Genomic DNA, 12244 nt, shown 5'->3' on the forward strand with positions numbered 1-12244 from the left:
TGCCCTACCAGCCTGCCCCCCACAGTAATAAAGGTGGATGTCCAGTACAGTAGTGGCATGCAGCTTGGTTCAAACGACCAAGCATGCAAGCCCAAGAGCCGTTTGCCAATATGCAGCATAACTAGGCCTCCATACTATTGGGCTGTCTGGCTTCTCACCAATCTCCGCTGAGGTAGGTGTAGCTGCTCCTGTAGCGAGGCGACAATATGTCAGCTACCTAAGGCTGAACCAACCAATGTCCTGCACGATAGATAAACACACCTCTGGTGCATGCATTCTGGGAAGCAACCCCCCATCTCACCCGTCTCGCCGTGTCTTGTCTTGTCTTGCATCTTCCCTGCCGGTCTGAATTCTCCTGGTCTAGGTAGGGGTGGGCAGAAGCAATACCAGCCGAGCCCTCTTTTCTGCACACACTTACGCAACCCACCTACTCTATGGCTCTCCTGCCCTCCATCACGAGCCGCCCAATCGACGGGTCTGGGCAATATAATTAGGGAGGATCTACCCAATGATCTCCCTCCGTTGCCAACAAGGTACAGATTCGCGAAGTATCCCCCGCCTATCACAGCATCCGGGGTCTACTCCAGGTGCCGTCTTCCATGGCATTTCCCTGAATCCTCGGCTACGCTTGCAGCGTGCGGTACAGTAGCTCTGTTTGCTTTCTTTTTCCTTCTCGAGAGTGGGCGCCTCCATCAGCTTTGGGGGGGTTTCTTCATATCTCCTGAGGATCGATGGTTTCTGGGCTCCATCGTAGGACGGGGCTTATCTACCGCATCTCGTATGCGAGCGCCCTCGCCTTGCTGGCATGGCATGGCATAGATCGAAACTCTCAACTCCGCACGAACACGTCGGACAAGCTGAGCATGAGGGGCTGCTTGGGCATGTCACAACTGCGAGATCTGAGTGGATTTCCCTGTCAAAACAGTCATGAAGCTTGCGCCAGTAGCTGCATTGCTCTTGTCACACACTTCGTGTCATCGTAACAGACGACTTAGAATCGTACATTCACTGCTGGAAGGTCAATCATGCTGGTGGGATGTTGCTTGGTAGAGATGACCTTGAAACTCCAGTATACACAAACGACCAAGATATTGCATTTGGACTGCAACACATGCACTCCCAGCATCGTTCGAGAATCTACATTTCTGGTCCGAGAAATAGATGACCCACGGCACCATGCACTGATCCCTTGTATTCTCCATTATTAGAGTTTAGCTGGGGATGGGGCCGTCTCAGACAAAGCCGTCTTGAGACGGCTTGACTTGCTATGTTAGTTGGCGGCATCTGTCGATTCCCCGCCTTGCCAGCACTAAAATCGGCACATGGTCCATTAAACCTCCAGTTCCACAGCATCACTACCAAAGAGGAGCCAGGAGCCCTTTCACGACGATCCAGACTGCCAATAGTCTCCGAACCCTCTACGACGGGCATCTGTCCAGAAAAGCCGAGTCAAGCCAGGATCTCCCTTCCTGGGCCATCTGAAACTCTGTTCGTCCCCAGTTTTGGGTCGCATCAAGCCCGTCTTGTCTGCCCTGGCAACACCCGCCGGAATGTCTCTGCGGACGACACTACTAGAACATCACGGGAGTTCACAGACCTGCCTCTCGCAGTGCCGACATCCGAAAGAGACATTGGCGCAGTGGGCGCTTCACTGAGCAGCCCTCTCAGCCAGAATACAACTACGAGAGACTATTAATGGATGCTGGTTGATTCTTTTGTCATGCAGGGCTTCGGAGCGTCCATCCGGCTCCACAACAGAGTGAGCACTACCACAAAGCATGCTTATCGCAATTCCTACCATCATCGTGAAGGTGGGCGAGGCGCTAATTACAAGCTTCAATCTCAGGAGGGGAGGACAACTTACACGAGAGGTGACTTTGGCCAGTTAGCCTCTCTCGCCCTCCGGGGCCTTGAAGGCATGCTCCCTTGGGATTGCTACGATAAGCTGAGTCAGGTGAACTGCCCTGCATCGACTTCCCCAGGGAATGAATTGAGCATCTGACACGGTGGGGAAGTCCATTGTGTCAGTATACCGAAGGATTCTCGGTTGATTGCAAGCCTCTGTACTACGTGGGGGGTGGTCAACTTCGTTTTGATGTGAACTTCGTAACCATCTGAGAATGTGGGATTCATGTCCTCTTAGCATACTCGTCTTCGCGTTGATAGAACGGGTAGGTGACTATGATAGTCTCTGCGTAGAAGATTAGAGGTCTCAAAGTATCCGGTAGGTCGCTTGACATTTGACAGCAGCTAGGTGTAAGATAACGCAGTCACTGCCGTCGTATTGAAGCATATAGAGATATGATTGGCTAGTTGCCTCTGCTTCTCCTCGCGGATGACTTCCATCTCTAATGCTATGAGGCCTGGTCACCCAACGTATCTCTTCTCCGTGTAGATGACTTGTTGAAGGATTCCTTTTCGCAAACCATGAAGTGCGAAATTCGGCCGAATTTTGCGATGCTCCATGTTCTTCTGAACAACGCGGGCTCATTAGTTATTCCCGTAAACCGGGGTTGACCACCACCGACCCGAAGCCCGTCGGTACAGGTGCGACTAAACCATCAAATCTGCTTCGAACATCGCTGCGGCGAGGTTCGGCATTATTAATCAGATCATGATCCAAGATACATAAGTTGTCTTGGTCTCCGGTGATTCGATTGGCTTTCTGGGAGTGTGATTGGCCGTTTGTTGCAACACGCACTATGAGGCAGTGGGTTATCCGTGACAAAGGGAGCTTCGACTCTCTCAAGCTCGAGGAGGCTTCGATCCCAGAAGTGGGAGAAAATGAAGTCCTGGTCAAGATGCATGCCGTGTCTCTGAACTACAGAGACTTAATGATGGCGACGGTATGTTTCTAGTAGAAGCCATTTACCCCTGAGAACACTGGGATTATTCGACCCCTATTCGTAATAGCTGCTAATCATACTATCAGGGAACCTACTATTGGGGCCAGTCTGATCCCGTCGTACCTGTCTCCGATGGAGCAGGAGAGGTCATCAGCGTCGGTAGCAAGGTCAGGCGATTCAAACTAGGCGACGGTGTCATCCCGACTTTCTATCAATGGTTCACTGCCGGCACTCTCAACTGGCAAATCATAGACTCGTCCCTTGGCGCAAAAGCAGACGGGGTGCTACGCGAATATGCTGTATTCAACGAAGAAGGCCTCGTCCACATGCCCTCTAACCTGTCCTACGAAGAAGCTGCAACGCTTCCCTGCGCCGGCCTCACAGCCTGGAACTGCCTTTATGGTCCACGATCACTGCGAGCCGGTGACACCGTCGTGACCCAGGGCACTGGCGGTGTTAGCATGTTCGCTCTGCAATTTGCGGTGGCTGCAGGCGCAGAGGTCATTTCAACGACAAGCTCGAAGGACAAGGCCGAGCGTCTAACGCAGCTCGGCGCTCGTCATGTTATCAACTACAAGGAAGACGCAAACTGGGGCGAGACAGCAAAGAAACTGTCTGTGGGTCAGCAAGGAGCCAACTATGTAATTGAGATAGGCGGACCGGCCACCATTCATCAGAGCTCTAAGGCTGCTGCGGTGGGAGGCGAGGTAACCATCGTTGGCAGACGCAGTGTGGAGGCGGGCAGCAAGGAAGTCGCTGCTTGGAATCCACATGGCGTGGTTCATGGGACAAGGCGCATTACGGTGGGCAGTCGAGTCGAGTTCGAAGCAATGAACAGGGCAATCGAGGTGAATAAGATCCAGCCGGTCATTGATGATAGGATCTTTGCTTTTGAGGAGGCAAAGGAAGCTTTCCAATACCTGTGGGACCAGAAGCATATTGGAAAGGTGATCATCAAGATCAGATGAGACTGTGACGACAGAAATCTGATATGGACCCCCGCGAGGAACCAAGAGAAAAATGGCCGAAAAAGAAAAGCGTTAATTCTTACAAGAATCGAACTCGACCCCTTCAGGGACACAATACTCCCAGGGAACTAGGTAAACAATCCAAAAAAGGAAAAAAATATCGTCTGCGTTTGGGTGCCTTGCCGCTGATTTGACCCGAATACCCGACACCAACTTGGGCACCGCCCTCAGGACATGTTTGAATTTAGGACGTTTTAGATTCATTATAAGACCTTTCCCACCAATACCAGATATCAGGCAGTCTCTAGCGAGGATACCTCCCCCTTTCTTTGTATCACGCCTGACTTGCTGCCTTGATGAGATTTCCATAACCCTAAATCACTATCACGTAATTGCTTATGGATATCAGAGTCCTGTAGCCTAGCTTTATTCTATGTAACTATGAAATTGACTGCGATATGATCATCCGTGGAATAAAACGCGTTTGTTTACTCAACGTAGCACATATTAGAATTTATGGTATACTTTGATATACAAGACTCGAACCATCCTGAGCCACACATGAGTTTATGAGCACACCAGAACACGATACGAGGAAGTATGTGCTTGCAGATGATCAGAGGATCAGGCCAGCCTTTCTGAACATCTCGAAGGCATCCAGCCAGCCCTGAACAGGATCTTTAGCCCCTTCAAACCCGGTCTCCCTCAACCTTGTCAGGCTCATCTGTCGATCGAAAGTAAGCCAGTATCCTACGCTATCCAACTGGCGGCTGCCGACTCCAACACCTCCATTGGCGGCTTTGACACGACCATGTTGCCCGAAGATGTCCCTGTACTTGGCGACATACTCTCCAGGCGTCGGGGCTGAAGTTGTAAGAAGCATGCCAACTCCCAACGATGCATTATCCGAAGCTTGCGAGGTCTCGGCTGGTCCAACGCCCACCAGGCCAAACCATTTCGCTAAATGCGCCCAGATATCGCCATATGTAGACGGGGTCTCGTTGTCGGCAATATTGAATAGCCTGCCATCACCGCACGTTTCGGGATGCAGCGACGCGTATATCATGAAACGAGCGATAATGCTGCTCGAAGCAGGGGAGAATAACGAGCTGGCACCAGCCGCGTTACCGGGAAACGGTACTTCGACGGCGCTTGGCTGAGCGTCCGTTGTGCATGGCCCGATGCCGTGGTTATAGGCATACAAAGAAAGATACTGAGCCCAGTGTAGAGCAAGACTGAACTGCGAACCGTTCGGAGTGAAACCAATCTCGAGAAGGATTAGCAATGCTTTGTCACTTCGAGATGATGGAACTTACTATGGCATCAGGACAGACCTCACACCATGTCCAATTTTTACCCTCGCTCGCCGTGCTCAGAAGCTCGCGATATGCCGGATACACGACTGTCTTGGCATAGTCAGGCGGCAGGTTTTTGACCATGTCCTCTGTCAATGGCGGGCTGAAGGTGCCTCCAGGGACGTAAATGCCGTACCCCTGGTTTTTTTTTTTTAGCATGCATTACTTGAAAGGAAGATGTTGCACTTACTCGTGTCCCCCCAGCGAATGCTATGAATTGCAGATTTGGGCTGAGCATGGATTGGGCTTCGACGACATTCTGGAACATGCGACGATTCGTCGCGACCTCCTCAATATCATCATCGATCGCCGTAAAGACTATTGATGGTAAGTCCTGTACGGGGACGTTGCACTGGTAATATACCAAGGTAATAGATGTGAGTGACAGTTTCGACGTCTTTCACCACCAATTTCAAATAATCTGCCAATGTAGTTCTGCCGCCATGCCGAAGATTGACACCTGAGACAAGCTGCAGGTCTGGCTGGTTCAAATTCTCGGGCCAGAAGGATTCGGGAGCCCTGAGCGGACGGTTGGTGACAGCAGTGACCTTTGAGAACGGGCCAGAACCGCCGCCGCAACGCAAGAGCTCGTCGACTACGGCCCAGCCAATTATTCCAGACGCCCCGAAGACAATTGCGTGTTTCGAGCTGTCAGCCATTTTGGAGGGAGTAATGGACAAAATGTGTACTCATTGTCTTCGAGATAGAGCTGCCTTTTCTTGGACTCGCCCAATCCTGTCTTTTAGCGTCAATGAAGCAATGAGCCACGATGATTCATTCTCTACTTTTATTACGGTGGAGCCAACCGATCATTAACTAATGCGAGAAGTTGAGAAAACAAAGCAATCCAAAATACAAACTTTAGTAATAGAAGCTCCTGATATTTCTCAGAGCACCAAGTTGTCCAAAAATAATGGAGCTTGTTTCTGTGCTGTGTTTGTACAGCAGTTGCTCTTTTAGGAAATTTGATATGCTATACCAAAACCAGCTGCTTTGTCACGGTAACGCTACACTTATCAATCAAGACTACCACTCCGCCGGGTAATAAGTATTGGTTCGACAAGGGTTTACTACCTTTATAGAAATTGATAGACCAATAATAATAAACAGAATATTCGAGAACTTGATGAATATTATAACCCTCGACATTAAGTATCTTCACCCTTGAACAATTAACGTTTTTACCCTGGTGCAGGAGTAAATTTGAAGTCTGGGTCAATGAATGACACTGCCAACACGTAGCTCACATCCTTGTAAAAGGGCAAGTGCATTCATTCAGAACCAGTCGTATCTCAATCTACGAAAGAGGCTATCATACGTAGAAGCATGGCATCCGCGTGCACGATCGAGCACTACGCACAAGTTCCGTCTCAGGGTCTCCTTAGGTATCCGGGTATCTCAGTCCGAAGCAAGAAAACGTCCTCCTGAACGCCAATGTCATCTGCAAACATCAGTGTTCCACGACAACTAGGGAAATCTGAAAATGTCCATCCATCCGTCCTGGCTCCAAATCAGAACCAGGGAAATCTGTAAATGACCCATCCATCCATCCTAGTCCTCCTAGGCTACTATGCGTTACTTGAAATTGGGCTGACCGGAAGATACCCCCTTGTCTGTAGCAACGGGGCCCGAGGCCGTGTTCAAGTTGTAGATCACAGGAAGACCTTGCTGTGAAGAAGTGATAGGCAGAGAGGTGACTCTGGCTCTGGCTCTGGTAGCTGAGCTTGCGGAGCCACCGTTCGCAGTATGAAGCTGCGGAGCAGTACGAGTGCCGTTGTATGCTTGAATGACGAGAGCATTCAAGACACGGCGTTGAATTGCGGGAACAAGGCGCAGACAGCCACTCTGTCCGAAGAACATGTTGTCTTCCATGATGAAGTGGTGCACTGCCATCCACTCAGTCTCATAGCGGGCCCAGGCGGGGTTCAGTACAATGAATCCGTAGAAGGTTGCGACGAGTCTAGCCATGGCAAGACGCAAGCCGCGCATAATCCACTGGTCAGGCTGTTCATACATGATGAGCAGCGCGCGGCGGAGAGGCTCCTGAAAGCTCTCGACGTTCATGTGGGCCAAGTCAGGGGCAGCTGTCTCGATGATCTCGCCGGCACCCTCCAGATTGTTAATGGCCATATCCATCATGTTACGACAGCGGACACTTGTTGCGGCGATGTACATGGCGACGTTGGTAACGATACAACCTGTCTCGTAAGGATACTCGGGGTCCATCTCTCCGTGCTCGAATCCTATTCTATATGTTAGCTTCAGACATGGAAAGGTTAGATAGAGGAGGTTACCTACGGCGAAGATACATGAATTGCAAGGCATTGCCGAGCATTCTTGGATCATGAGAGTCCAGTTTCCAGGTGACAGGCGCCTTGTTCTGAAAAGAATTAGTTACAACAGCCGCAGAAGAGATCAAGGGTGGACGCTGACCGGAAGCTTGGGCGGAATGTATTTGGCCATCCACTCCGGCGACTGCTCGCAGAGAATATCGCGATGGACGCGCCAAGTGTGACCACGGCACTGAATCAAGACATCCCAACCGACGTTGTTCTCCCACAAACTTCCGATGCCGATGTTAGTAAGTTCTCTCGAGAGGAGAACGTGAGGTGAGTCGTAGCAGAATACATACGGAGTGTCGCCTTGATCAAGAGCGCGAAGCATTGCCTCCTTGAGGTCAGACTCCTTGCGCTTCTTCTCGTCACCCGCGGAAGAGGTCTCAACTGAAGTGATTGAAAGATGCTCGGTCGCCTTGGAGAGATCCTCGGTCGTGGATGAATTCTTCTCGGTGGACGGCTCCTTGCCTTTGCCCTTGGCGAATCGCGGCATCAGATCAGCTCGCTTCGTCAAGCTGGACGCCTGGGAATCGGAGCCGATGCTCTCAGGTCTGGTTGACTTCGCTTCGGTAGACTTTGGACCGGCGCCGGCAGGCTCAGCGTCATCGTCCATCGGGTTGGAGACTTGGACCTCGACATCCGTAGGTGCTGTCATCTTGACGGTAGGAGCGTTGTCAGCCGTACCTGAGGTGTTGGTGAGCTGATTAGAATTCTTGTAGCCCTCAAAATTTGGGCTGGAAGATCCCTCAGCTGAGCTCATAGGTGTAGTCATGTTGCCAGCTGACAAGAGTTCCGAATGCGCTTTGCCAGGTTTGGGCTCAACGGAGTCTGAGTGTGAGTCAAGAGCATCCTGAGAGGCGTTGCTGATGGAGTAGCCTGGGTTGTGAAGGCAGCATTCATCGTATTCATTCTCGGAGAATGAATCACTAGGGTTCCAGAGCTTCTTCTCCATTCTTAGGGCAGTACCAGCAGTCCTTGCATCTTTACAGGACAATGGTTCTGCCGATGACGTCCAAGGTCGTGAGGCGCCCACGACAGTGGATTCGGGTGAGGATGGGGGTGACAGCAGCGGATCAACATGGAAAGGAGGTATAAGATAGTCGCCTACAAGCTCTTCGAGCTCTGAAAATGGCCCAACTGGTGCAGTGATGGTTTGATCAGACCCAGAGTTGTTGAGCTGCTGAGAACTCTGCTCCATTCGGATGGACAAGTGGCGGCCGTCAGCCACCTCAGCGTACGTCAAGCGCCTCTCGTCCATTGTGCATCTCGGCCAGTCAGTTGTGACAATGAAGGGTAGGTGGGTGAAAGAGAACTCAGAGAGGCGGGTAGGCTGGGAGAGGTAGACGTGGTGGGTGAGCCAAGGCCAAGAGTATGTGACCTTGGAAAGGCAGAGGTGATATGGTGAAAGAAAACCTGGGAGGATAGGCTTGGGGAAGCAGCAGACGTGACGTGCTGGTTGACCTCATTATAAGACGTGTTGTTTTGTTTTGTTTTCTCCAGGTGGAAAATCCGTACAAATTATGATTTCCTTCATCTAAAAATGATGAGTTTCTGTGCAGGCCTGTCAATTTGTTTCTTGACAGAAAAGTGAGTGGCCATCTCGTTTTCATCTTTATTCTGAGAGGCTTGCCCTGGGCCTTACTCTGTAATCAATTGCTTATTTACCTTGAAAAGACACATCCGTGCTCACTACCACTGCCCAAACCACATAATCTGAGGACGATAGCTCGAGTCTTGTTTGTCAAAATCCCCATATCTCAAGAATTGGCTTTATCTCATTTTGATGGACAAACAAATGCCCAAACCCTGACACGGTCATTATCTTTGTAATATGTATCATTGAGATCTATTTTGATCATGTCTTTATCATAAAAATCTACAATACAGCAATGTCAGTAACAAGTCAACATCTTAAAGAGCCAAAGAACATACCTGATTTAACGCCTGCTGATCCATGACTGCTGCCCGTTTTTGGGCTATGAAACGCCTTCTTGCAAGATGCCGCCCAGAAACTCCTGAAACCGGCGTTGAATACCCACTACCTGTGGGAGTAGATTCGGGTGTGTCTGCTGGTGTTGGTTCCATAGAGCTATTTAACTTCTTGCTCTTGTCTTTCTTTCGTGGCTTTTCCACTGTCTCTGAAGCGACCTCACCTTCTGTCACAGCCGCTTCCTCTTTCCTTTGCTTCTTCTTATCCTTCCGTCGGGAGACAGCCTCGCTTTGACTCTGATCATCGTCTTGAGCTTTCTGCTTCTTCCGTTTTTTGCTCTTTGACTCCGAATCGCCCTCCGCCTTACGTTTTTTTGACTTCTTCTCCTTCAAAGGTTTCTTCTCAGCTTCGTCAGCCGAAGATGAACTGGACACCTCCGCGGAAGCTTCGATCTTGATCTGTGTGGTTTTCACTGCCAGTTGCTCTAATACTTGATCACCGACAAGAAAGCCGCCCTTGACAAATCGCATGGTGCCAAATTTCCTGTGGATATAGACGTTCATTTGATGGTCCGCCTTTGCCTTCCTCTCTGTCTCGAGAACTTCCTCGCTCTTGCCATTGAGCCGACCCAGCAGCTGTTGAAAAGCGTCCAGTCCAGTACATTCATCTCCCTGATTGCGCTTTGCACCAAGACCGAGGTTGTCTTCCTTCAGTACGGCCCGTACGTGTGACGAGTTCGCTGCGGTATGAAACTCTGCATGAGGTGCATCTTTAGCTCCAAGGTAGTCTCCCGGTTGCCAACCCTGTGAGAGCAGAATCTTGTGGCCAAAGCCGTCGGTGTTTCGAGACCACTTTGTATTGTTGGGATCTTTGGCTAACTTCCGCTTGCTGTAAGTATTGTCAGTGGAAATGTATCATGAAGGGAGCCAGCAAGCTTTTACTTCTTCGCTCCTGCGAGACCCATTGTATCATCTCGAGGTGGATGTGAGCCCACCTGTGTTTGGAGGAACTTTTGGGCGGAGGTTGCTGGCCAGGAAAAGATGCAAGGGAAAAATGAAAAAGTTGCAGCGTGGTCTAACAACTTTGTATAGTTTAATCATCAAAATCTGTTAGTACACTGGATGCAAGTCTTTGGTGGGGCGCTGCCACCTTCAAGGATGGCCTAGGCGGTTTGCAAAATTTGGGGAAGGGGCCGATAAGATATGGGTGGATCTTATCGTTGAAGCTAAGCAGGCGTGCCTGCCGTTGATGCTTCCGTTCTTGCTCTTGCCTGCCGCAAGAGACTACCACAGAGGTTCACAGGCATCACTCACACTCCCATGCCTCAACAATTGACTGCCGTGAATTACTTCAAAGGTCTGGTCGAATCGCGGCAATCCCAGCCTTCACTTTCCTGATCAAAGAGTAACCAGAAAAAACATCGTCTTCGCCCAGTACTGTCACTAAAATGCCCCCAAAGAATAATCAGACCATCGGCGGGACCCAAAACGATTCAGGTATCGAGATGGAGGATACCGTTTCTACAGCGGACTATATCCACATAAAGGGCCAGGTGGAAAATGTTTGCAGACAACCCCTCTTAAATGATGCTATGAAGTGTTTCTGACAGTATCAATTGGAGTAGATCAAGCAGAAGCGGAATGCCAAGAGAGAGTCACAAGAAGCCAGCTTGAAGGCGGCAGCCCGTGAGCTTCACGCTCGCATCGAGGAACAAGGTGCGGTTCGCTCCAAAGAAATGTGAGTAATACATTGACCTCCTATGATATCATCTATGATTGAACTGGAAAGACTGATTGCATTCGAATAGCGAGATGGCCCAAAGTCAGCGAGTTACAAGTCTCACTCGCGCAATGGAGAAGCGATATGAGCTCGAGAAGGCAATCGCTGCCAAGCTTGAGGAGTCGCAGCGCGAATTCGCAAATCTGACGAATTTGATTGAGTCGGTCTATGACGGCCGGCTAGAAGAGTTGCGCAAAGCCACCCTAGCACCACCGCAGGTGCCTCATGATGAACGCGTGGAGCACGATTCTTGACTTGATCACTCTGCCTGACAGCTTACAAACAACTCATGAAGGGTGTCTAGACGGATCAGTCTTGTAGACGACTGGCATAATAGCGATTCGAAGTCGGAAAGCTGGCGTTATGTGGCTTGCTATATGGGAGATACCCCCGGGTGAGATCGATACTGAAATCATGCTTAAAAGAGCTTTGGTGCAGCCAATGATTGTTCATTAGAACCAATCTAATACTAGGACATTTGCAATCCTTCATTGACATCATAAACCATCTTTATGCAAGTGTTTTGTGAAATTCCTCCAACGCCGAGTTCCATCCATCCAGAGCATGCACTTTGCGAAGTGCTTGTAAACATAGGAGGGGACCGAGTGCAAATGCTCATGTATTCCGTTTTCTTAATATCGTACAGCGCTCATCCTTTCTGGTTGACTAACAGCCTTCTCAGACAGTGAAGCCGAAACCCGCCATGCAGGTTCTGTACTGCTCGATAGTCGACTTGCAGTCTTTGGCTGGGTCCGCGGCGTTCGAGAACAGCATGCACTCGTCGCGTCGAGATTTCTCGTCTTTGCATACACAGCAGGGCTAAGAAAACGGGAGTGTATTAGATTTTGTTTTCGATGAGTGTTGCGGGAGAAATGGCGGTTGGCGCAAAGTCAGGCGACTCACCTTTGGCTTCGACGCAGCATCGGTACTCGGCGCAACTTGAGCCTTTGTGGCTGGAGCTGCGCATGCGTCAGTTCCACAGTTCTCGATCTTGAGAGTGCTCGAGGAAGGGACCGTACTCGTGGATACA

General features: G+C 50.2%; 4 protein-coding genes across 4 annotated transcripts; 2 read left to right on the forward strand and 2 right to left on the reverse strand.

Moving 5' to 3' along the window:
* Window positions 1-2834: 2834 nt before the first annotated feature.
* On the forward strand, window positions 2835-3814 carry UCRPA7_120 (putative alcohol dehydrogenase protein; the record flags this gene model as incomplete). The annotated part of the gene is made up of 2 exons (XM_007912718.1): window positions 2835-2846; window positions 2933-3814. The coding sequence occupies 2 exons, from the start codon at window positions 2835-2837 to the stop codon at window positions 3812-3814; spliced, it is 894 nt and encodes a 297-aa protein (XP_007910909.1).
* Window positions 3815-4430: 616 nt separating this feature from the next.
* On the reverse strand, window positions 4431-5437 carry UCRPA7_121 (putative sirq protein; the record flags this gene model as incomplete). The annotated part of the gene is made up of 3 exons (XM_007912719.1): window positions 4431-5081; window positions 5149-5307; window positions 5360-5437. The coding sequence occupies 3 exons, from the start codon at window positions 5435-5437 to the stop codon at window positions 4431-4433; spliced, it is 888 nt and encodes a 295-aa protein (XP_007910910.1).
* A 1307-nt stretch (window positions 5438-6744) lies between these two features.
* Window positions 6745-10399, reverse strand: UCRPA7_122 (putative g-patch domain-containing protein; the record flags this gene model as incomplete). Its single annotated transcript, XM_007912720.1, has 6 exons — window positions 6745-7412; window positions 7468-7549; window positions 7603-8835; window positions 9438-9466; window positions 9548-10323; window positions 10377-10399. The coding sequence occupies 6 exons, from the start codon at window positions 10397-10399 to the stop codon at window positions 6745-6747; spliced, it is 2811 nt and encodes a 936-aa protein (XP_007910911.1).
* A 483-nt stretch (window positions 10400-10882) lies between these two features.
* Window positions 10883-11468, forward strand: UCRPA7_123 (hypothetical protein; the record flags this gene model as incomplete). Its single annotated transcript, XM_007912721.1, has 3 exons — window positions 10883-10996; window positions 11060-11172; window positions 11243-11468. 3 exons carry the CDS (start codon window positions 10883-10885, stop codon window positions 11466-11468), a joined length of 453 nt encoding a protein of 150 aa, XP_007910912.1.
* Window positions 11469-12244: the final 776 nt, after the last annotated feature.

The sequence above is a fragment of the Phaeoacremonium minimum genome (genome assembly GCF_000392275.1).
Source record: "Phaeoacremonium minimum UCRPA7 unplaced genomic scaffold PA7_03_scaffold_7, whole genome shotgun sequence".
NCBI classification, from domain to species: domain Eukaryota; kingdom Fungi; phylum Ascomycota; class Sordariomycetes; order Togniniales; family Togniniaceae; genus Phaeoacremonium; species Phaeoacremonium minimum.